Source organism: Physeter macrocephalus, chromosome 13 (genome assembly GCF_002837175.3).
Source record: "Physeter macrocephalus isolate SW-GA chromosome 13, ASM283717v5, whole genome shotgun sequence".
Lineage (NCBI taxonomy): Eukaryota > Metazoa > Chordata > Mammalia > Artiodactyla > Physeteridae > Physeter > Physeter macrocephalus.
In genome coordinates, this window is record NC_041226.1 from 69,766,593 (window position 1) to 69,793,063 (window position 26,471).

At 41.1% G+C, this 26,471-nt stretch overlaps 1 protein-coding gene across 23 annotated transcripts in view; it reads right to left on the reverse strand.

Moving 5' to 3' along the window:
• The window catches only part of DOCK9 (dedicator of cytokinesis 9), a 291,607-nt gene that overhangs the window by 36,815 nt on the left and 228,321 nt on the right, over positions 1-26,471 (reverse strand). For 10 of the 23 annotated variants that reach the window (XR_003682501.2, XR_003682502.2, XM_028497260.2 and 7 more), the window contains 9 exons: positions 24,386-24,519; positions 23,323-23,523; positions 22,233-22,347; positions 18,560-18,626; positions 17,130-17,177; positions 14,393-14,529; positions 6,570-6,685; positions 784-921; positions 484-666 (listed from right to left, as the gene is read on the reverse strand). Coding sequence is in view for 21 of the 23 variants with exons in the window: in XM_028497260.2 (XP_028353061.1) it covers positions 484-666; positions 784-921; positions 6,570-6,685; positions 14,393-14,529; positions 17,130-17,177; positions 18,560-18,626; positions 22,233-22,347; positions 23,323-23,523; positions 24,386-24,519 (1,139 nt within the window). In the remaining 2 variants the exon portion in view is untranslated. Of the gene's footprint in view, positions 1-483; positions 667-783; positions 922-6,569; positions 6,686-13,804; positions 13,849-14,392; positions 14,530-17,129; positions 17,178-18,559; positions 18,627-22,232; positions 22,348-23,322; positions 23,524-24,385; positions 24,520-26,471 lie in introns of all 23 variants that reach the window. The other 13 variants (XM_024123196.3, XM_024123192.3, XM_028497265.2 and 10 more) reach the window with 5 other exon arrangements.

Here is a 26,471-nt window from a genome sequence, read left to right on the forward strand (position 1 = left end):
TGCTCCTATATGTGTTTGTAGAAAAAGAAAGTCTACAAAAATATATAAGACTTTTCAGTATCTGGCCTGGTTCACAGAGCAGAGAATTTGAGACACTAACTCTGGAGGGATGGCAGGTGTGTCAACAGAAGGAAGACAGAAAAGAGCCACTTTGGGCTTTCTGCGTCTTATCTAAGATGTTTACTATGAGGTATCCTCTCATAGGTTCTATAAATCTTTACTCAGTAGAGTTTCGGTCAGTCAAACATTGATTTGACATTTAAATGTCAATTTACCAATAGAAACACATCCTGGGCCCAAATCTTACAATGTGGAAGATGAAATAAATAAAACCAGTAAATGTGACTTTTGAATTTTCCATCTAGAGGCCAGATCGTTCAATACTTACACCGAGGTAACTTGGTAGACATGACACTCAAAATTCTCCTGCTAAAACATAATTCCTCACAGCACACTTGACCTGGAAAGCTAAAGCACACGCACCTGCAGATGCGTCCGGACAAAGGACTTCTTGCCAGTGTAGTCGAAGTTGTTCCTCATCAAGAAGTACAGCAGCTGGGAGGCCTCAGTCCTGATGGAGCTCAGCTTGGAGTTGCAGCATTTCAGGATCTCATAGCACAGGGCTGCGCACATGTCCGCTCTCCGCTCATAGAACGTTGAGGGAAACTACATGGACATGCGGAAGCAAATGAACCCAGAGAGTTTAGTGCTCTGTTCAGCTCCAGATAGACACAGGAGAATGGGAGAGAATCAAGAATGACCTTCCCTGGTGAAACAACGTACCTTATAGATTAATGACCTGAAGGCAGTGAAGACATTTTTTAAAGCCGTTTCAGACTGATGTTTTTGAAGAAAACACAGGTAGACGTCAAAAACCTTTTTCATGAGGGGATTATGTCCATGGTCAGCCAGGAGCTGGTTCTTAAAACACAGAAGGACAGCTTGGTCAGTGAGACACGCCAGACACTGCTAATCGGTTTCATATAACTTTCAGCCTCAAAGGTTACATTTTTTCAGGTACTAAAACAACTTATAATTTAAACAAACTTCCCATGAATCCTCTAGGAAAGCACAGAAGTCTCTTGTAGTATAAACAAACTTATCAATAAATTTATGCTTTGGAGAATTTACTTTTTCTACTAAGGGAGAGACTAATTTAAAACTTCCCAGCAAACTGTGCTACGGTTTAAAGGACCACTGTGCCTCAGTATTGTTTGGGCTATTTATTTACTTATTTTTACGATCACCAGCAACTAATACAGAGGTAATGTTTGCAACACCTTAATTCCAACAGAGCAGTGCCATTACAGGTATCAGCTAATTAATGGGCTGGAAAAAATAACTGAAGTGAGGTGTATGGAACAGGTCCTCTACCAGTGAGGGCTGGGTTTTCTCCCCGGCCGCAGGCTCTTAGGCACTCTGTGAATCCATGAATCACCAGGCAGTCTGGTAAGGGGGAAAACGCACAGGCTTCGGTCAGGCACCATTTCTCACGTGCATGGATTTGCACAGGTAAACCGAGCCTGGCCATTCTCATCTGTGAAACAGCGACCCTAAAACTAAGCTTGCATAGCTACTGGGAAGACTTGTGGTCAAGTATAGGGATCGTCTGACGCCCCCTCTGATCTAGCTCAGTTAAGTGGCAAGAGGGCCACCATTAATTACTTCTCGTTCTTCAAGGTTTTCTCCCACCAGCAGCAAATTCACACTGATTTAACACCGTGAAAGCCTGGTTGGCTAAAACTCCCAATGACGGCCGCACATGCACAGTGGACAGAGGTGTCGCCCAACTAGAGGCCAGCATGCAGCCACATGTGTGTGACACCGGAGAGCTGCATCTTCAAATACAGACAGGCCTGTCAGGACAAAGGTCTGTCTGGGAGAATGTGTGCATTTTGCACAAGTAGGCAAAAATGACTGTCATTGAAAAACAATGTCCAGAGGTCAGTACCTCAAACCAACCTTACAGTTTAGCCAAAGGAACAGAGATAACTTATGTCCAAATAGTTCGGTTGAAGAGCAAATTACGGCTGGAGTAATAGTTTCAAGATTTACCTCATCTTATTCTTGGAGAAAAAGTTTTACTCAAGAAATAAGTTCTGTTTTTTTAGGTCCAGTAATTCACGGGTGTATATACAGCTGGTAGGACACCTGGAATCCACAGTGATCTTTATATCATGAAACCCTGAAGTACAGTATTGAATTCCATCATGTGAAAGAGAAGCAATTTAATGAGCAGAAAATGTGACTTAATTAACTGAATATGATGTAATTCTCAACCATGAGCAGCTGTTCACCAAGCGAAAAAAAAGAGGTTGTTTCCAGTGTTTGGGGAATTGCTTACTGTTTACTGTTTCTGAGCAGTTCTTTTCCCAGGAGTCACAGTCCTTCCTAATTATGGCTGGATTAAGGTTTGCATGAATCTGGATGTGAGCTTTTATTTTCTCAGCACTCTTTGCTGGAGATATCCAGGAGAGATGGTTCATACAAAAATCGCTATGACCTCTGGCCTTGCTGTCTGAATTGGCCTGTCTCCAAGTTGTTACCACTGGATTTAAATTTTCCTTCCATTCATTTTCTCTGGTCAAGGTTTTTGCTTCCCATTTTCAGGATTTAGTCGTCTTTGGGTTCTGATCACAAAACTTGCTTGAGGAATGCAGTAAAAATGCACACAAAGATATAAACAACCCCTCATTTAAAGGAGTAAGGTACCGTTCGTCCTGAACACACCCGTTTACCAGCTGCCTTCCTTATTTTCCAATCAATTTTCTTCTCTCTCTCTCTCTCTCTCATTAAAAACGCTGAACATTCAGAAAGGCTCAGAGCAGGGAAAAAAGCAAAACAAAAATCACCTTCACTTTTCCACTCATAAATAACCATGGATAACAATGGAGCATCTCATTTCTACCTCTGTCTCCCTATAGACTTTTACTGAGGATGGCAGAATTTCATTGATTAAAATGAAATTAAATGAGACGTTAGAATAATGTGAAAGGCATGACTTATTTCTAGCAATAAGGTGGAGAATAGGTTATAAAGAATTCTCAGGAATTGTCTGATGTGGATTCAAGTTTGACTGTTGTTACCAGCCTCCTAAGGGAAATGGGGCTTTCCGAGAATGAACACACATCATCAGTAATTTCTAAAGAGCCAGGAACAGGAGAAAAACGAACTTAAACCTCGGGTGCCAAAATGAGATATCTGGAACCATGTTATTTAAGACAGCTACATCCTTCCTAGGGATATGGCTTGATTTTTATTCAGACACTGATTTATAGAATAACTTTAAAAATCTAGCTTAGAGTAGCACTCTCTCTGTTGCAGAGGCTCACCAATCACCAAGATGACCTAAGCCCCAGGCTCATGGTTGTGTGAACTGGACCCCAGGTTCCCTAGCTGACCCCCATCACCCACGTGCTCCCCACCCGGGTCATTCACAGCGATCCTTCTCATCGTGTACCTGCTGGTTCCCACCATGCACCTCAAATCAAGAGAAGGCACTACAGAGAATTACTTAAAATACATTTTCAGATTAAATTTGTAAGTACATTAAAAATATTATCAACTATTTAAAGGCCAGATTTGGTTTAGGACTGTATTAATAGACATTTTAAAATAGCCAGAGAAGAACCATGTTTTTCTGCATGTAATCACCTTGATTTACAAAACACACCTTTTGTGTATTAAATAATATATGTGAAAGTGCCCACACAGTACCAGCATCTGGTAAGTGCTTGGTAATTTTCTTTTTTCTGTGTGAGAGATCATTCAACTACCTTGATGTTCACCCAGCTTAGCTCCTTCCACCTACACACACACACACGCACGCACGCACGCACGCATGCGACTTACTTAGTGGAGAAAAAGGGCTTTGACAGGCCAATAGTGTAGTGATCTTGGGCTAATTTCCTAACCTGTCTCAGCCTCAATCTCCTCATCTGTAAAATGGGGGATAAGAAGATCTACTGGGCCAGGCTGTTGTGGGGACTGACGCTGAAGACACAGAAGGCACTCAATAAACGGCAGGAAGCTAATATAATAATAAATTGGGGTTCAGGGCTTAAATCTTTTCAAACATTTCCTCTCATTAAGAACATGATTTCTTGATTGCCTTTGGCAACTTATTAGATGTGGTCAATTAAGAGGCTCACTAACGATGAGGCAACATTTGTGGAAGAAGATTTTTCTGCAAACAATTATGTCAGCTAACTCAATGTAATAATTTAATTTTTCCGATATGCTCCAATTGATGACCCAGCTGAGTAAATATCTGCAAAGGAAGATCCCAGTGCTGCTGTGCCAGTGGGCCTCTTGGACCTGTGAACCTAGGCCAGGTAAGCCTACAGCTTGGCATGACATCCTTTAATGCCATAACATTTGCCCATCTTCCCATTTTTTAATGTGTGTGTGTGTGTGTGTGTGTGTGTGTGTGTGTGTGTATGGGCTGAGCTTTAAACATCAAAGATTTTTGCACAGAGGCATATAGACTCTGATAGAGATCACCTCAGCTCTAAAACACAATCTTCCCTGTGCGTCTCAGGAATCAGACCCTTTACCATAGGATCAGGAAGGCGTGAGCCTAGGGAAAGCGCTTATTGCTAAACTACAGTCAACATTTGAGCTCCTACTGTGTGCCAGACACAGGATAGATGTTTTTGGATACTTCATATCAATTCATTATACAGTAGGAATAATTGCCATGTTCTAAGTAAGCAAGTCAGGGCTTAGAGATGTTGAGCAGACCCACCCACAGCTTAACATCTGGCTAATGGTGGAGCTGGGGTTTGAAGCCCATGGTGTTTCTGTACACATGGCTGCTCCCAAGTGTCCTGGAGCCTGGTCTGTAGCAGCAGAGTGCTCGTCCGTTCTAAGGGTCATCTCACTTTAAGCTACAACAGCCCTGGGAGGCAGATCCTATTTTTTCAATCTTACAAATGAGAAATCTTAGGTCTGGAGACATGAAGTGATTTTCCCAAAGACATTCACCCAACAAATTTACAATCAGCCTTCAATCAGAGACCATCAGATGTTGTTTCTCTCTTGAGTCAGAACCTATTTGGTGGCCAGACACTGGAGATCCGGGAACCTTGACAACTGCTCTTCTCTAATATGAAGCAAGCGATTTAAAGGAGGTGGAGTATGAACTGCAGGCTGTGCAGTAAGGAAACTGCCACTATTCTCCCAGTGCTGCCAGACCACACCTGGGCCACGTGTGCCCTCACCTGCCCGTGGTGCCAGACCACACCTGCTGTGCAGCCCCGGGGTTTCCTGCTCATTTATACGCTGAGGCCCAGGCAGAGAGTGGAAGAAAGTGTCCCAACTACTGTTTTGAACTTACGGGTGCACAGTTAGCACCGATATAGTCATCCAGGGCAAATGCTCACATTACAAATTTCACTGCCTATTTACTTAAAAATCTCCAAAAGAAAAGAGAAAGAGGTTCAAAACATGGTTCTAGTAGAGCAGTGGTTCTCAGGCCATACTGTCTGTGCACAGATCACTCCCAGAGTTTGATGCGGTCAGCCAGGGCCCGAGAACATGCATTTCTAACAAGCTTCGGGGCCTGCATCTGCTGCCAGCCTGGGGACCATGACGGAAGGCCACTAGAGTAAGGCTCCACGGAAGAAGACACTGCTGTCCCCACACTCATCCTAAGGATCTGTATGCCCTCAGCTCTCGACTGGGTTCCTAGTCATGACATTTCCCGGGGACATGAGTAGCATGGCTGCTAAGAACAAAGGTAAATTATAATAAAGCAACATGAGATCAGGTAACTATTTTCACTCTAATAAAGAAATGTGCTTCAGTGCTTCATGAGGAGAGGAGATGAGTAAAGCACAGATTGACTTTGGGTATGTTTCCCAAATACCCTTGCAAGTAAACATACTGATTCCATATTCAGAGCATATTAGCACTAATTCAGCTTCTCTGGAAATGGAAGTAGTTATTGAGTGAGAATGGGAAGGGTTAGGTTCCTAAAAACAAGAAGGTGGCTGAAGAGACCATCTTTACCTACTTAAATGTTACTTGCTAAAACCTAAAAATAAGATCAAGATCACTTTTTATTCACTATACTTGAAATGTTTCTATCATTTAATTTAGTAACATCCAAAAAAAACTGAAAAGGTGAATGTTTTTAGGTATTGCTCCTCTACGTATAAACATCTAATTTTAATTGCTACCACATGTGGATATGTTTAAAGACAGTAGAGGCAGAAATGCCCAATTAGGTTCCTGTATTTATCATTCTCGAGGGCTCAGCAAAGCCACCTTCCCCGGTAAACGCTTTCATCTGGCCAAGCGTTAACCGCCTCCTGAGACTGTGTCCACCTTTTGCAAGCAGGTGGCACACCCTGACCAGTTAAGCTGTATTATATTTCAGGGAATTCAAGTCATTAACAGTGGAACGGTTTCATTAAGGGAATTTAAGGATTAATGGTTTCCTTACAGGGGCAAAAACAGTTGCTGCAGTAAAAATACAACGTAAGAAGTTCTTGCTGATTCAGTTAAATAAGCAGAATGAATTTAAAAGGTAAGGCTCTGACCATGAACAGCTGTTCAATACAAACCTTAAATGCCAGTGTAAATAGAGAGAGGGTGTCCAGAGCTGTCAGGCACACCTCAGTAGCAATATTGGCTTCAAGTAACGACTGGTGGAGAACATCTGCGTCCGAGTGGCCATAGCCTGCATGAATCATAATACAAGGTTACTGCCGGCGGCTGAAGAAGAAAGGCTGGCGGACGGTATAGTCACAGTCAACTTTTGATTATTTCCAGAAGGCTTCCTTCAGGGCCTTATCTCCCTGTTTGCCTTTTTTTTTGCGGGGGGGTGGTAAAAGGAGGTACTAAAAATGTTTCCATTCAATTTTGACTTTTTCAGCTCTGGGAGGGAAGTCATAGCAGCAAACATTTATTGTGCACTTGCTATGTGCCAGCCATAATTCTATGAACTTTACATGTATCACCTTATTGAATCCCTCAATAGCCCTATGAAGTGTGTACGTTATTAAACCCTTTTTGCAGATAAGGAAATGGAGGCCCAGAAAGGCTAAACAACTTGTGTTAAGTCACACAATTGGTAAACAGGGGAGCTAGGACTGGTACATGGACCGGAGTCACTCAACTGAGCCACCTGACTGAGCTGTTAAGATGGTGGGGTAGTGAAGGAGGCTGAGATTTCTGAAGCTTCCCACACAGACCGAGCCTGCAGCACAGCACAGGGAAAGAAAATTAGCTGAGGGGCAGAGTGCTGGTCAGTGAATCAAGCTCGTCCCCTTACTAGCTGTGTGACCCTGGGCAAGTTACTTGACCTCTTTATACACCTCAGTTTCCTCATCTGTAGAATGGGGATAATAACAGTATCTACCTCAAAGGGTTGTGGTGAGCATTAAATTCATTAATTGCTGTGAAGCTCTTGGAATAGTGCCTGGCACACAGTGAACGCTATGTAAGTCTCAAGTCAATAAAGTAAGGATCTGTTTCATCAGTTGGAATCATGAATGATAACCAAGAGTTGACTGCACTGCTAACAGTATTCTACTTGCTTTAATAAAAAAGCACAAAAGCCACTATGACTGAAAGAAATGTTTAAGAGAAGGAGAGGACTTGAGAATCATAATTTAAATACAAACTGATATCTTCTGTATGTGGCTGTAAAATCAATTTAGTATTGATATAAATGTAGTTTGACATACAATTTGAGATTAAATTATGAAATGGTATGCATTAGCAGAAATATACATAAGGGATGCAAAGGTGTTTCAGTATTGATCTAGATTACAAAGAAAGATGGCAATATAATAAAACGTCAGGTAATGTCTTTCTCCAAGGAGCAAAACAAATCAACACTTACTGTGTAGGTAATTTTCTTAATACTCCAGAGAGGAGGACATTTTGTACATAGATCAGGAAAATGAAGTACAGAAAGCCTAGAGAATTTTCTTGAGGTCAGTAATGGGATAAAACCAGAAACTACACTCCCAATTCCTTATCCAGGTCACTGTACCATAATCTCTATTATTAAGATAAAATAAAGTAACTAGCATGATGTTATTCTGACTTTAATAAATGTCAGAGATAGAGAATGATTTTTGAAGACTACAAAAAGCTTTTCTAAAGCTACCGAGTTGCTTTCTAAAGTATGATTTAAAAAAAAACTATTATGTGCTTTCATCCAACTTTGCTTTGCTTTTAAAACGGTGGTTTTGAGTGGCCTGCATTATTTTCAGTGTGACAGGGTCATCGTGTCCCTAGTAAGGTTAGGTCCCTAGTAAGGTTAGTGCCTAGTACATTTGGCACCGTGCTAGTTCTGTTTCTTTATATTCCTGGTTTGCTTTTTTTTTTTTGGTAAGAAATTTAGCAGAAAGAAAGATAGACATTTTTTGGTACTAATATTCACTGAACTGCCTTTGTAAGCCAAGGCATTTCCTCATTTGGTAAGATTTGTTTGGTGAGATAGCCAACAAAAAAGGAAAACAAATTAATGATTATTGTTACAGTGATCACAAACCAGGGCAAGAGAGGACCCCCCCCCCCAAAAAAAACGAAACAAAAAACAAAAACGAAACAAACAAAAAAACCACCACCTTTTATCAGACCAACCAAAATTATCACACAGGTCAAAAGGACCCTATACTGAGGGCTGCCATTTATCCCAAATGAAGTTTTATAATCTGGGTTAAACTGTAACAAGGCACTTGCTTTGGTGATTAACTGTATTCTCTGCACAGAACTATCCTTTTCTCTTTCTAGATAACCTATCGGGTAAGTGTATCCAAGTGTGATTATTATAGATGAGATGGTCTACACACTGAAGAATTCCAACAGTTTATTTATACCTGGCTGAATGTCTAGAACAATTCAAGAATTGCAATTTGTCAATGTGCTATTTTTTAAACATATATAATCAATGGGCCATGCTAATTAATGACAAAATTTCTCTAAGCTACATTACACTATCTAATCTCCTTTAGAATAAGAGTCAATTCATATAGAAATCTGTCTGCCTGTGTCCGAATCATATAAGAATAAAAGAAACAGTCCTTTTAGCCACAATTGGTTATAATTTGCTTTTCCTTAAACCGTTTTGTCTCAAAAATCAGCAGGTTCCTGAACCAGTGTTACTTAAACATCCCTAAAACTAAGCGGCAGCATGGGACGTTGTGTGAGTGACAGAGACTCACTGGACAATCTGCCAAAAGATACCCCCGTGGGGACAGTCTGTCTCGAGACCTGGAACAAAGCTGTGCATGAGGGAAGACTCTAATCAATGGTCACCTTGTTACTGGCTAACACAGGAAAATGAAACTGAGCTGGCAAACCCAAGAAGGGGTCTTAAGAGACACAGTAATTTCTCAGAGCATCGGTCAGCAACTTTTTAAAGCTGACTAAGCAGATTCTGACCGAGGCCAGTAAGGAGTACTGTTAACCCTACTGACTTCCACTAGGGGGTAGCGGTGCCTTGGGGCACAGGCACTGACGTGGTCACTGAGGCAGGTCAGGGAGGGAAGGACTTCCCTGATGCGCCATCTCCAGCAGGCAGCTCAGGGGGTGCTTTAGAGACCTTACGATCCACTGCTCACATGTACACCATTTTCATTCTGCTGTCACTCAGATAAGTGATTTATTCTCAAATCCCCAAATCTTTTAAATACTCAAAGGACGAGGATGAGATTTTCTTCCCTCTAATGTCATCTGCTATGGTTAGACTTACCTAACTTTACTCTGTTTTATGAAGTGCTGTTTCCTGAAAAGCTCGGTTTAGTAATGCTGACGACACCTGTAAACTACCCCTCCGTCCCCAATGCCACATCAGAGGTGATGTGGTCAGAAAGGCAGAAGCCTGATCCACTGCCACTTGCCTTTTCCAAAAGTCAGAGGACATTTGGCTAGAAGAATAAGTCAGATACATATTCTCACAGGAGGCACTTCCTTCTTGAAAGCTGCCTTCACTCTTTATGAAACCAGAATTCTTGTTTTTGTTTTTAATTTTTTTGCTCTGGCCCACAATGTGAATGCAGAAAAATAATACATTTTATGGAAAAAATATAAATATTGAACGGCTAGGTATCTTCTTGCTAAAAATAAATCCCCCAATGTAGAAGACCTATAGCCTCCTAGATATACTAACTCATGGTCTACAGCTTTTACTAACTGTACATATTTATGCAAAGTATCAGATGGTTCCACCACTACACAATCTATTATTGATCTCCATCTCATTTTTATTGCTAAAAAGTTTTTCCCCACAGATGGGCAAGACGTGGAGAACAGAATAAGGAATGACATTCCAAGGCAAAAAATCATGTGATTTGCTGTCTGCCCTCTGATTAACCACCAAAGAAACAAACAGGTTCAAAATGATTTGTGAAACTAGTCTATAATCTCAGAGTTTATACTCGAGGAAATGGTCATACTACCTGCTTTCTAGTCTCAGATTACCTTGCATAAGTGATTGTCACTTAGACAATCAGATACTTAGCTGTATCTGAAAATGGTATGGGATATAGACCCCAAACTGTGACAACACGTGGTTTAAGCATATCATACCTTTTAATTTAAAGTCCTCTTTAAGGATACTAAAAATATAAAAAATGACCGACTTTAAATGGGCCTTGTGTCAGGTTTTCTCAACTCTGAAACCCTATCAATTGCAAGAAGCACCAATCAATGACAGGCTACCATGTTAGATGTAATATTCAGGATATATCTATAAGATAAGATCTGCTAAATCTGTAAAATATATCCTGATTTCAGAAGTGCTAGCAAAGGGGCAAAAATGTATCTCCAAATCAAGGAAATGTGGCTTTATAGACATTTTATTTACTATCTTGAGTATAGACATTTAAAGCATCCAAGCCTATTTCACCTATTTTAAAAGATATATCATCCATGCTTAAAAACTTTTGAAAAATATTGATTTTACTTCGGACACTATATGCCTCCCCTGCATTTTTTATATTGATTCAATATTATCCACAATAAAGGAATTTAATTATCATCTATATTCAGTTTCTTACTTGAGATTCATAGATATCAAAGAATATCAGAATTAGATGGGGTCTGAACAAGCCATCTCGTCTAACTCCTCACATGATGCTTAAATGACCTGGACAGTATCCCCAATGGGTCCTCATCCAGTCTCTGTTTTCATTTTCTCCAGCTGCCAGTACCTGTACTAGCTAATAGGTAGTCCAGTTAGAAAATGCTTCCCCATATTCACCTGAGATCTAATTCTCTGCAACTTAATCCAGTGATCTTAAACTGTCTTTATACTGAATTATATGAAATACAGGTTTTCTTCAAGGGTTTCTACCTCTCGGCTGGCTTCTCTCCCATCACACCAATGGGAATATGGATTATCATGCAAGTGAATTTAACATATTCCTAGAACAATACATAACATTAAAGTAAATACAAACTGTGATTTTACATTTTTTGCAAATGAATCACTTATTTGCAAACATGTTTCACTTAGTTTTCCCCTCACCACTCAGTTTATATAAAATATATAAAGTATACTCTGAGCACCTATCACTCTCAATTTGCCCTTTGGCACAAGTCTTTTCTACTGATACACAATGAGTACACGTTGCAGTGAACAGGTCAATGCCTTAATGCTGTAAACATTTACTTTTTATAAGCCTGGGCAATGACCCAAACAACAAACTCCTACCCTTTGAGTGTATTTAAAGTAGTTAAGACCACTGGCCACAGTGAAATTTGTCATTTTCATTATTTCCTATAAAAATCCAAGAGTAAGGGTAAGTGCCCGCTAGCGTTACACGTGTGCTGCGTGTGGTGTCTTTTCCCGTGTCCTACTGTTAACAGGCGATGGAGACGGTGCGTCTTGGCCTGCATTGGCTTAAGTTCCTCGCAGTCCTCTGCTGCCCCCTGCTGGTCAGGCTAAGATCTGACAAAGCCTTTCCTACTCAGAGAAAGGAAACGAAAAATGCAGGTGTATAGGGGACTCTTCCTATTTTCATTCTTTTCCAAAATAAATTCATTTTAGACTCTGGCATCCCAGCGAGTCTCTCACATATTGGATCTCTGTCATACTGGTTGGCCCAATAGAAGGTACTGTATTCGTTAAATAGGAATTTTCTTAAAGAGACATACGTGCCTACAAATTTCCCATACAATACCTAGGTAAAGATGTAAAAACTCATGTATGTATGAGTTCACGCACATACACATGTATACATACAGTATACACTCCCTTTTCTGTGGCTTTTGGCCAAGTTGACGATTTGGAGCTCAAAAAGCTAATGGTGGTAGAGGCTGAAGCCCCCCAAATACAAAATCACAATTAGAGATATAGGTGAAGACTGAGTTCAGGGTGAAGAAGCAAGGACTAAGAGACATCAGAAGCTATTTGGGGAGGGCAGGAATTGTGGGCACACATTAAAAGGCTAAAATAATCAGCTACACGCTCTTGACTGGGAAGGCAAAAGGAGAAACTTTGATCGAGAATGGTGTCACTGAAAACTGACTAAAGAAAAACTTCGGGTTGAAAGAGGAGAGAGGCAGGACGGACAAGGTTCTCTGTGGGTAGCAGGAAGAGAGAATGGAAATCAACCATGTTAGCAATAGGGTTTTTGGCAGTAGAACACAGCCAGCTGTCTCTCTCCTCCAATTCAAACCACCACCGTGAAATCCATTTGCAGTGGGAGGGGTCGCTGCATATCTTGGTGGATTAAGGTTATTTATTCGTGTGTTGATCGTTCAGTTTATTTTTGTTTGTTTTCTATGTTTCCTACATGATTATCTTTGGAGACGGGGCCTTGGTCTGCTTATGATTTTTTTTTTACAGTGCTTTAAAGTTTAAGCATTCATTTCAACTGCTGGTGAGGTATTGATAGTCCCTGTGTTATAAATTATCTGGGCAAAGGCAATGTAGCAGGTCTTGCAGAAAAGTGGGAATTTGATTTCTCTTTGCTAAATAGGAAATGAAAACTAAAAATAATGGAACTCCTTGTTTTGTTTGTTTAAACCCTTTGTCTGCAGAGCTAAAATAGCCCTAACAGACAAGATGTTGAAAAATCAAGTTCTGTAGCCTTAGACGTGTCACTAACGCACATTCCACAGCTAAGTATAGAACCCAGAACTAGCATTTGAAGGCTACCAATTCAGTGTGTGGCAGACTGACATAATATTGATTTAAATTAAGCCTTGAATTTTATAAAGAGAGACTGTACCCACTACATTTAACTTTCTTGTGGGTGGAAGAGTGGGAAGGTGCCATATTTTGATTCCTCAGCATTTTTACCTTGAACTATTCTCAATTTAAGGTGTCAGGAATATATCGTCTATACTCTTAGCCTGTACTAAGAAAGAGGTATGGAAATCACAGTGAATGGAATGAATTCTTATGATTAGAAATGATGAGAAGATATTACTAACCATGAATTAAAGACATTGCTTGCAATGAGTACAAATAATTGTCTAGATAGAACAATAACTAGCTAAGTCATGCTTGGAGCAAAGATGGGACAATTTAGAGAACACACCACTGACAGAAATGATGACATTAGTTTATGAAGTGCTGCATGGTTGATATCTTTTAGGTTTTCTGCTTCAAGAAACCCTTAAGAAGACTAAACACTTAGATGTCTAGAAACAGCACATGATGCTATGTCCCCTCTGGCAATTGATAAAATTAAATTAAAGATATGCTCCCATGTTTTGGCAAAGTCTCTACTGTGAAGTTAGGAAGCCCCAAAGTTAGGAAGGCAAGATGAACAAGAAGTCTCGGTGTGCAAGTGAAGCGGCCTCGTAAGCAGACTTCAACCTGATTAAATCTTACCATTGTCTACAGAAATTCCAAGCACACTTGATATCTTTCTCACACTGAAAACACAGAAAAAGTCACTTTGTTATTGGCTTTTCCACACCCTCACACATTGATTCACGGGCTTTACGGTTTCACAGCAGTTTAACGATTAACATACATTCAGGGCTGGAATGTCAGAATGTGGACGCTTGATCAATTACACGCATGGGGTCAGGAGGGTGAAAGGAACTTGCCCCAGATGTTCTTGGGAGTCGCACGGGGAAAACTGATGATAAGTTGGCTACTGGCAACAAATCAAAATACTAAATTAAAAATATCAGAGAATGTCTGGCTATCAGGCCAGATTTTGTTTTAAAAACACCAAGCAGATGTGGTGGGGCAAAGGGTCTAGGCTTTCAGGTCTGGTGCTGTAGTTGACCGCGTCCCACATTATGTCATTCTCCTCCGAGGAAGGGAACTGCGCCACGAGCTCTTCATCCTACCGCTCTGAGCTGGAAGAAAAGTCGATTTGGTGATGTGGTGTGGTGTGGCCAGGGGCTCTCCCCTCTGAACTGTCACATGGGATGGCTGGCTGTTACGATGGTGTGTCATGGGACTTACTGTGGTTAAAAGTGAGAGAGTTATCCAGGCTGCCCAGCTGCTGCAATCTGGCATGCATCATTCCTGTTCTGTTACGGGAAACAGGCAATGTCTGAGATTTTCGATCATGAACTATGGGTCCCAACCCCTCCTGGTTCCTGCAACATGAGTGAAATGGGATAGAAGCAAAAGTTAGATTTGTTACACTGCAGCGAGATGGGGAGCATTAGTTAGTGAGGCCAGGACACAGCACGAAGGAGACTGGCCACGCACAGACCAAGCACAGGGGAGCCTGTTTGGGGCCACATGAGCCAAAGACACACACAGGCAGCAGCACTTGGCAGAGTTCACAGCAAAGCATCTGAAGACGAAGGAGCAAAAACCAGGCCAAAGCAGAGACCTTTTCAGTTTTGGAAAGTCATTTAGAGATGCTACTTTTTAAAAAGGTGAGCATCAGTCCAATGTGGTGCTAATGACCAGCATTTGGACAACAGCCAAAACACCACGAATCTTTTTGGATTATATATGTTATTAAACAGCGAAAAAAAATTTTTTTTAGTTAAAATAATACATTGGAAGAAACAGAGAACAAACATGCAATGGGAAGGATTATATGAGGCGGTTTAACACCTTTATTCTTACCCAGGAAAGGAGGAGAAGAGCCACAACCTTTGTTAGACTTGTCAGCAGCCAAGTGAAGAAAATAGAAAAGTGATCTGGATTAGCAATCAAATAGCTAACTTCCTACTGTGCACCACCACCAGAGCAGATGAAAAATGAGACCAGCGCTGGAATGACACCTGTCCCCCGTCCCGTAGCCAACCGTCTCCCTCACTGTGTTATTGTGTGGAGTAGAACAGGACATGCATGGAATATCATCGGGCAACATGCTGCTGGGTGATTTCAAAGTGACACAATGAGAAGGCGCAGTGTTCACAGAACCGGACCACCACAGAGGGCAAACACTGACAACGTTTAAATTATCACTCAGGATCTCTTCCATGTGCAGCAGAGACCATAGCAATTTTCTATAAAACAGGGCACGTCTTTCCACTGTGCACATTATGAAGTAACACCATCCTCCACCCCGCCTATCTATGCCCATTTATTTTTAAGACAGTCCAAGGAAGCATACTTTTACATGCAAATATATACAGGGTGCTTAGGAAGTCAGAAGATTTTTCTTAAAAAAAATTAAATTTAGAGACATTGAAAAAATAAGTTAACTGCTTTACAAAATCCAATTCCAAAATAGTTTGTTGGGGCAGAAATCTTCAGCTTTTCACATTCACCATGTTCAGCTCTGAGGCATTTTATTCTATTTGCACAACATTTTCCAAATGCCATCTTGTGAGGTGGGTGACGCTGCGAGAGGGTGTGAAGCTCCCCCAGCACAGTGTCTTTCTGTTGCAAATACACTGTTTGCCAATCTTCATGGGACAAAGTCAAAAAGAATGAAGTTATTGTATAAGGACACATTGTATATATTTGCATTTAGTACCCAAAAAACTCAAATGCAAAAATTACTGTTACGATAAAAAATAAGAGTTAAGATTAGAGAACGTTAAGTGCCACCATATTTCAATTAAAAATAGAAAGTATTAATAGGAAGAAGGCATAATATAGTCTCTCTAAATTTGCTTTTTAAAAGAAAACATACTTTTATTTGACATAAACACAATTCTGAAACTTTCTCAAATATCTCAAGAAAAAAACAATGTTACCATAAAGAGCGAAATCTTGACACTCAAATAGAAAGTCTATTAGAAATCCATTTCCTATTTCATTGTTGTAAAGCAGAATTATAGATAAGAGAAAAACCTCAATGACAACTAAATTTTAAAGTTTTTCTTAAAACATAAATGTTTACTTACAATTAAATTTTAGCAACAATAACAATAGAAAAATAGGATGCTTAGACCAAGACCCCATGAATACATTATCACAGGATACACAACAACGGAAGAAAACAAATACAGACACACTGAATGGCAACAGAGAAGGAGTAAGAACTCGCTAAGGACAAGAGGCAGTCCGAGGAAAGCCTGCAGAGAAGGAGCTGCGTGGCTGCCCATCAGCAGTGAGTGTCCAGCTCTCCTCAGACTCAGCGCGGAACCGAGAGGATGGCTGGGACAGGGCAGTGAGGGTCTATGATACTCAACAGAGAGTTCTGGTCAGATAGCAACAGAGGGCACAGACAGCTTATTCAGAAAAAGAGGAGCAAAGGCTCAATTTTAGAGATGTTTTTTGTGGCAGTCCAAACAAATTTGAGAGGGACTGAAAACATTCTTTCATTAAGGAGGAAAGTGGTTAGATGAGAAATTACTCTCTTTGTAGTTGGGAGGTGGAATGGTAAAAAAGGACCTTTGAAAGCGAAAAAGGGAAAGAGAGATCACTGAGGAAGGAAAAAAATAGAGAGGGAAGACACAGCCAGAGGAGCTGGGAGAAGAGAAAGAGGAGACAGAAGGAACAGAGCACGAGGGAGGATTTGGAAGGAAGTGGAGAAGTGCAGCAACAGGCCGCAGAGGAAAATCTTTCCAGGAGGTATGCCTGAGACAGAACAAGACAGAAGGAACGTAGGAACGTAGGCGAAAGATGCCACCAGATTTCATGGCAGCAATCCAAAGACCTGCCACTGTCTTCATGGCGGTTTATGAGAATTGCAACCGCCAATCCCCTCAGACGACAGTTCCCACACTTCTGGATCCAAGCAACACAGAGAATGACACAACACTTCACACTAAAACTCCCACGGTACCTGGCGATATATCGCTTCCCCATGTACTGGAACTGGTGCAAGCAGACTCTGCGGAGAGCATGAAAGGTTATTAGGGAGCGATAAAGTTATTGGAGATAAAATTATTTTTGACACACTGCTTTATTTAAACCCATTTACAGTAACATATTCAATAAGCTCTTACATCTACCACTAGCCCCTTACTTCTGGTTTTCAGAAATTCTCTGGAAGGTCCCTCTAAACCCAGAGAAAATGATCAAACGCAAGGGAGGCCGCATACTGTGCTGCTATCAGTGCGACGGTGGCTGGTTTGAGCAACACAGAAGAAAGGCGCAGAACCGACAGGATTGACTGTTGACTTCGGGTGTGGATATTTACTCCACATCTGCCTTAGAAGGCATGGTGGAAACCATATGCACTGTTCCAAGTTGCTTATTCGTTCTCATTCAGCCTATGTAAGGAGCTTTCTTTTTTGATTCAAATAAATGGACTGGTTCCTTACAGACATCAAGTATGTAATTTTTGTTTTACTTTACTGTATTTTATTTACAACATTGGTTTTTTTTTTAAAAAAATCATATATTTAATAAGAGTCAGTTAAAACAATGTCTAGTAAGTTCTTCTGAACTTACCAGAATCTTGTCTCACATGTGACAACTCCCACCTTTACCTCAGCAGAGGAGGTGACCATGAATTTGGGAACCAAGACCGTAATTCCAGAATGCACAAAGCTCTGAACACCACGGGTTTGCCCCGAAATCGTGCCAACACATTTGGCAGCAAATCATGACCCCAACTAACAGAGGTAAAGCTACCTGGTCACGATTTAACCTACTACTGTGAACAATCATAGCACACAGAAATAACTTCTTACTGCAGAAGGAATCATGTGCTTGACTGTGGGGTGCTGCAGAATATACTCTCTATGTACATTTTTCAAAAATCCAAAAAATTCTGGATTTGAAAACTCATCTGGCCCCACTAGTTTTGGATAAGGGATTGTAGATTCGTGTTTCTAAAAGTAAAAAGCTTAAAGGAAAACAGAAACTTAAACTAAAATGATAAAATAATATAGACTATTTAAGATTTCACTTTTACTTATTACATATTTTTAAATTGTAGCAATTTTTATGTCTCAGTTTCTGAGCAGCATCCACCGAATTCAGCTAATAAATGTTGTGTTATTTTATTCAAATGGTTTATACGCACAAGTAGCAACCTCTCATCCACAATAATCACATATCGAATCATTTAAGGCTGTCACTGTCCACTGGGCCATGAGCTCCTAAGAGTGGGGGCTGGGGTTAGGTCCAGGAGAAAGAGCTTAAGGATAAGTGTGGATGTGAATATATACTGCATTCCTGGTTCAACTGTCGGGGCACTGTATTCTTCACACCTCTTAACTAGCCAGGAAAAATCAAGAGTCAATGAGCAAAGATGAAACTACTCACTCCAATATTGTAAAAAAATCCATAAGTTCAGATGTTGAGGCCTTGTTCCAATATGTAAACAAAGCATCTGGAAAGTAAACATTTATTTGATTAGAATTATAATGCGTATTTCATACATTATAAGATGGGAAGAGACCTCAGAGTGTAGGCCTCCAAACTTTCCTCAGCCCCCTTTTATAGTTGATCAAAGGATAAACCACAGTGACCAATCTATTATAATGGGTAACATGCACAACAGGCTTAGTCAGTATAAAGAAGCTACATTTGAACATTTGAACTTTAATTTCAGCATGCATCATCTAGCCCTACACGGCACCTATTTAACTTATACATAAAGTGCTCTTAAATGGACTAGAAAATTACCCACTACAGAATCCCTCCCCAGTAGAGAATCTGTTGAAAATTCTTACATGTACGTAAGTAACCCCTTCCCAACACACACTCACACACTGCAGTGGAAGCATGTATCCTACAGGCACTGTTTTGCCCTTTGAGGTTTAATTCAGCAATAAAGCCTGGATCTATCTCAGTCTTTTCCAAGCTGCATAATAGTCCTCTCCATGGACGTACTACAACTGAGTTAAACAGTTCCCCTACTGACAGACATTTACTTGTTCTTCCCCCCAGTTTTTTGCTATTATAAATCATGCTTCAGTAAAAATCCTTTTTACATGCGTCTTTGCACACTCGTCCAACTACATCTATAGGAGAAATTCTTAGACGTGAACTAGCCATGTTAATAGTGTGTACATTTAAAATTTGACATATATTGTCAAATAGCCTTCCAAATAAGCAGTGTATGAGAGTTCCTATTTCTTAGCACGATGGTACAATGTACCAGTGGTTAAGAACCACACCTGCTCTTTATCAAGAGCAACTGGGCACATCTTTAGTTAAGGCAAATCCTACAAATTCACTTATAGGAAGCATTCTCTGTGTATGACTCTTAACCATTCGACATTGCACAAAGAGTGTTAGTTAGCGTATGACAGTTAAACATTTTTGCCTTCTTACATTTTACATTGAAGTTGAGAAATGTGTTAAAAGATTTCTATCAGGGAAAAAGCCACTGAGTCTTTGGGGCCTGAAATGAGCAAGAGGCTGGCTGCAGAGATGCTGGAGGCTCATGAAGATGCATGGCAACGGACTTATATTCTACACTTGTCAAGAACAGTGACAGGCGGGAGAAGCCGTGGGATACATACCAAGTACCTGCTATGCACCAGGCACTGTGCTAGGTCTCATGATTTCACATATATCCTGTCATTGAATCCTCACCATGATCTGGGGCAGAGTTTCCATTTACAAATGAACTAATGAAGGCTCAGAGAAGCTAAGTAATTCTCCCAACTACCAGCTGAGAGAATGCCGGTGGAATGGCGATTTAAATCAGGTGCACCTGATTTTGAAAGCCATGGCTGGCCTCTTAGACCAGAGGGTGGGTCGGGGAGCTTCCATCTCTTGGGGGTTTCAAGTTTAGAATCCAGAGGGACGGACTCTGGTTACTTGAGGCTGGTGTGTTGGGAACCCAGGGAGTTCCCTGGATGCTGGGCCTCTCGGGGTCAACTTGCAGACATCTGAGGCCAGCAGACAGAACCAGCTGGCCAGCCGGGTGGTACCATCATGGCCTTTCCTTGCTCTGTGCTCTGGCTATTGGCGGAGGAGCGGGGGAAGACAGAGCTAAGCTCTATTACGGAGAAAGGAGGCACAAGAAGGCGCAGAGGGCGAGGGGCCCTGCGTGTAGAAGATGCGTATTAAATGTGGGATAAAGGAAAGAGTAGCTACAGAGCTAGTTACACAACTGATTTTGGTTATGTGTCTGGTAAACCATTCTAAAGGCAATTTCTCCCCCACCCCATACTATACACAAAAACCAATGCTTGGTAGCTACTAAGATTTAAGTGTGAAAATTTAAATAATACAGCTTTTAAAGAAAATACAGGAGAATATCTTCAGAGCCTGGGGGGTAGGTAAAGATTTCTTAAATGAGACACACACAAAAATTGTAATTACAAAGGGGAAAAAAGCGTAACAACAGTAGTTGGAAAAAAAAAGGATATTCTAAAACTGTTTTGAAGAAGTTGTTGCATTTTTAAAATATGTGCCTGGCCTTCCAAAAGGCTGACTTTAAAGGGTAACTTTCACTTGGACGCAAAATTTCTTGTATATTTGTTTTTAAAAAACAGTTATTTTCTAGTTACACATCACATTTAATATTTGAAATGTAAAATATTTTAAAGAAAACTTTCAATAAAGGAAAAACAGGACTATAATGCTGGCTAAAACTCACTACCATGATGAAAATTGAGAACATTTGATTTAATGGGAAGAATTTCAACTTTCTAACTGAAAAATCAGAATAAGAGCCTGGTGCTTTTGTATTTGGTCATCATTCACAAAAAAAAATCTTGTCCGTTTGTGTTTTTCAAAATAGCTATTTTACAGTAACATGTTGACAGAAGAATAAAATCCTCCAGTTCCAGAGCATTTTAAGGATCGGTACGCTGCTCTTAACCTCTGAGCTACAGGTCAGGCTCTCGGTGCTGCTGAAATGGAAGCTCGATAGAAAAGAAACACTATTTGCAGCAGAAGTACCTTGCCCTGGACGCTCAACGCCCACACCCCTACCACCAGACAAGCGGGCTTCAGGTCTCCAAAAATGGCATTTTACTTTCAAAAGAGTTTGTCTTCTCTCAGTGACCTTAATGAAGCTCACAGTACCCTTCCTAATTTGTTACAGGAAAATTAAGAAGATTTTTGACCAAGATAAGAACCGTGACATTATACTATGGCACAGTTTCATGTGATTGCTTATATCACACAATCAGAGTTGGAACTGTCCTGCCATGGATGTTTACAAGCTTTAAATGGTACTGATAAAGCATTAATGGCTGTGGTCGTTTCTATTTAAAAATGTGGTTGTCAAACCCTTAATCAGAAGCTTAATCTACCAGAATACCACTATTTCCATTAGAAAACTAAACACACCCCACCTCTAGTTAAAGCCAGGAATGTCACACACACTGTAAATGGAAGAGATGCTTAGGTCACCAACACTACATTCGCTAATTCAAGAGACTGACTAATAAAATTATACAAGCTGCCAGTAAGTTTTCTTGGACAAATGAAATTAAAAAAAAAAAATCAAAAGCTACTTCATTTATCTGCTTCTGTCTCCCTTAGTGAAGATGTATGTCTGAGCTTAATATAAATTTTTAAAATACGCCATTCAGGGGCTTCCCTGGTGGTGCAGTGGTTGAGAGTCCGCCTGCCGATGCAGGGGACAGGGGTTCGTGCCCCGGTCTGGGAGGATCCCACATGCCGCAGAGCAACCAAGCCCGTGAGCCATGGCCGCTGAGCCTGGGCGTCCGGAGCCTGTGCTCCGCAACGGCAGAGGCCACAACAGTGGGAGGCACGCATACCGCAAAAAAAAAAAAAAAAAAAATACGCCATTCACATTTTAGAACTCTTTCTGAAATACAATAATTAATGAAAATAAATTTCCAAATTAAGACTTTTATTTCTAGTACATTCAGTAAATTAATATGTATTTCAAACAAGAGAGAAAATCCCTTTAAATCCTTAAACACTTGGAACCAACTACAATTTAAAAAAAATAAACCAAATACTGAAACAAGGAAAGTAAAACAGATATCTTCATTTTTTTACCTACCATCAGACATGCTTTTTAAGATGTAGAGGAAACACATCAGCAGGCTCTTAATCTCAGACTGGTCAAGTTTGTCACAGCGAACAACAGAATTTCCCAAAGTGCCACTTTGCTGGTGCTAAAGAAGGAAACACACGTCATTTTTCTCCTTCATTACAGGTAAAACAAAATTAGGTTCACTTTTCTCCCTTGGAAGAGAAAGAGTCTTAGAACTGAGTCAAATCATACAAATTGGAAGGTATAAATGATTTGTCAACGAACTACAAGCACACCGTCACCAAATACACACAAGTGTTAATCCATGGAAGCTCTGTCTTGTCTCCTTGGCACACTCTCCCAGGACAAGCCAGAAGACACAGACCTTTGAAACTGAAAAACCAGTCGTAGTTACTGGCTTAGTTCCGAAATGCCAAGTAAAACTTCATGCAAAAAACTTTGTATGCTAAGATCAAACAGAAATGATGATTCAGAAGACAGTGCCAAACCAAGCATATCCTCAGGAAAACGTCAGTGGCTGAAAACAGCAAATTAAGTCCAAGGGGCTGCTATGGACCAGCCACTAAAGCCCGGAGCTGAGTCACTGTTATTCCGTTACATCCTGGGGCAGCCTTGGGGGAAAACCACAGGCAGGTGCCTGGTAGGGACAAACAGGGACACCTCAGTGCAGCAGGACCAAAGCCCCTAAACTGATGAGATCACGCCATCATCAGCTTAGCTCAACACTGCAAACTTCAGAAAGCTCAGGGCGCAGGGTGAGGGCCGCTTTGCCACTAGACAGCAGGTTCACACCATGTTCAAAGCATTCACTTAAAAAAAAAAAAGAACAAGAGTCTCATCTCATTTAAAAAACACAAGAAATTTAAAAATCCTGAAAGTTATACTTCCAATTGAAATCTGGAAAATTTTTTTGCCAAATACCAAAGCAGAAAGATCAGTGAAAAAATATCTTTCATTCAAGGTACTGGTGGGCAATGGAAATGCTATATACTAATCAGGTTTAACTAATAACATACACGAGTATTTTTATTATAGGAAGAGACACACTGCAATTAGCGGCAAAGCCGTGGTGCGGGTGCACCTCCCGCCCACCCACTTCATCAGCGCCGCTGGGAGAGCCCAGGCCTCCCTGCAGCGGGAGCAGGGGCGCCGCCTGTGGGGCCTCCTCCGGCAGAGGCAGCAGCGTTAGCAGCGAGAAGTCCACGGTGACCCGGTGTCTCCTGGCTGACTGGCCGCTCTCCTCCTCTCCAGCTCCGCGTATGACACAAGCCGAGTGCCTTCTGAGCAGCTTCTCCCTCTACGCACGAAGGCATGTCAGGGTCAAGGGAAAAGTTCGACAGGTCATGACACCTGCGCGGAGATGCTCGGACGGCTGCAGAACTGCAGCTGAGGATCATCACCGCGAGGTCGGCCACACAACCGCGCTAAGGTTACGAACCTGACCCCGAGGAAGGGCGGTTTCCATGTTTCTGAGAACTAGGAATACATCCCTAAGAGAATCACTTGTTTATTGCTAGATAAACCTATAACTTAACCTATACATAACTTGCCTATAACTTGAAATAACTTAGGAAAACAGTGGCCGAGGTGAGACTCATCTATCATGGTTCCAGGCTTAAATCCAAGCTTTATCCATTTGCACAAAATTCCAAACTTAGGTATTTCAAGAAAAAAAATAGTTAAATATGAGGAGGATGTGTTGTGTTGGGGGCACAGTATGAACAGAGTGATTTCAAATAAAGCCTTATCCCTGCATCATCTATATGACTGATTAATCTTTTCTGGAGCCAGCTTTGGATCCAACGCCCATTCGCATGGATAACTGTGTTATAATTGGTGTTCTCTGGCACATAGGCCGTGGGGGCTCTAAGCGAGTGGCATGTTGATTTCCCAACCTGTTCAAACTGCCAGAACCACTGGCTCAAAGTGCTCCACTGTAAACACTGCCCTGCTGAAATCCTAGAACAGGAATCAGGGGGTTTCAGGGAATGGGCCCCATCCTTAGATCATACTCTGAGATCATCTACCCCAGGTTAACTGAGTTGTTTAAGTGAAAAAAAAAAGGTCATACTTACTGAACACTAGAACATGAAGCATGTTTACTTTGGGCTAAATCCATTAGTTATAAGAAACACTTAAGTTACATTAAAAGAAATTACCTTATCCAGGGAATTGCTCTTCTCACTATTCCTTTCTGGAAGGCTGTTCCCGGAATCTGTGCTTATGAGGGATCCTCTTGAATCAGCATTTCTCACACTACTGATGTTTGGAGTTGAGTTTGTATATGGAGAAGCTAAACAGAAATCAAGCCAAGACCAAAGATTTGGTGAGACAGAACAAAATAAAAATAAGTACTGAACTTTAAGGGAAACTGCTTTTATGGTACTTATTTTTCCTGTGAGAAAGCTGGCTCAAGAGTTTCATTCAATTACCTCTCCTTTAAAGAACCAGGACATTTAGATTGAGATACAAATAACTGTTAATCTGAAACGTTCAGACTTAACTATCAGTTCACTTATGAGAAACCACCTTGGATTGCTCAGACGAAAGGTGAACATGCTGGTTCAGACTGGGGTAGAATAAAGACTTCAAAAAATTAAAAAGATAAATCCACCTACAACTATCAAATAAAAAAAAACTAAACCATGCAATAAACCCTCAGTACTCAAACGGCGGGCTGAGGTACCCCAGAAAACTCTGAGGGGTGTCATGGGACATTTTAAAATTTCAAGGAAAACACAGTGATACTTGACATCTGCTGGAAACTGTGGTTTCAACCTCTGACTGTGCTACATTCCTTTCCATGATGTCCTATCTCTGTGAAGCAGGGTATTTGGTGGTTGCTATGATAAAAGCAAGTACTGGGTGAAAATCAGTGTGGAACAGGAAATGAGAATGTTGGTGAGCGATCTGATTCCAAATTTGAGAAGCCGCGTAGCGCCCAACAGGCACACACAACCCATTAGTAAGAATCGTGGTTAGTAAAAATAAAAATTTTTTTCTTTATGTGTGTATATAGTTTTCAAATGCCTACTACGTTGTTAGGTTATAAGTACTTATTATTTGGCCCTAAGTACCTAAAAAACAGAACCATTAGGTGTTCCTTTTGGCCTGGGACTCCATGAAAAATTACTTTGATTAATAAGGGTGCTGTGAATTGAGAATGTTTGGGAAACTCTGCACTAAACAGTTACAAGCAGAAAGGAAATCTAACTTGGAAATAAAATTTGTGACATCTGTTGAATAAAATAGCATTTTAAGGGAGAAGTCAGCCCCCACCTCAATACTGTGGAATTTTAAAAGTAATAGATCAACTTCCTGCTTAGATAAGATTTAAATAAATCACAAAATTAAAAATGACTCTTAGACTTGCACATTCTGGTTTGAACCAAAAGGCATGCCTCCGGCTGCGAGGCTGGGCTGGCAGTGCACACTGCAAAAGACTTTCGGCGCCACGCTGCAGCAAGCTGTAGGCACAGCCTCCCATCCCCAAGCTGCCTTCACCTGAGATGCCTTTACTTGGCACCTCAGAACAGGCAGGCCCTTTTTGGGTTTCAGCCTGCAAATTAGCTGCCATGGACTGATACACCTCTAAGTTAATCCCCTCCCTGTCCCTAACACTCAGGTTTATCCACCACCATCTCTGAAACCAATTCAGTGTATTAAGTACATCAAGAAAAGAAGGGCAAGGGCTTCCCTGGTGGTGCAGTGGTTGAGAATCCGCCTGCCGATGCAGGGGACACGGGTTCGTGCCCCGGTCCGGGAAGATCCCACATGCCGCGGAGCGGCTGGGCCCGTGAGCCATGGCCGCTGAGCCTGCGCGTCTGGAGTCTGTGCCCTGCAACAGGAGAGGCCACAACAGTGAGAGGCCCACATACCACAAAAAAAAAAAAAAAAAAAAAAAGAAAAGAAGGGCAAGGGAACCTGAAAATGTAAGTGCAGGCAGGAACGCAGGAACACTTAAACCATTGGCCAGGGGCTGCGCCTACCCAGAACAGGAACTGTGTGATTGACTGCCACAGGGTGCAGGTAAAATCACTATGAAAAAGCCAGAGGCCTTTTTCTATCCTCAGAGAGAAAAGAAACGTGCACTGTGACCAAATTATAACTATCGTCTTCCTAATATAACCAGACTTCATACTTAGTGTAGAACACAGAACTCAGGAGAAAAAGGCTCTCAGTAAAGTAATATTAGACATTAAATTCTCAAAGTTTTAGGCTCAGTTCCAGACCAAGAGTCCTAAT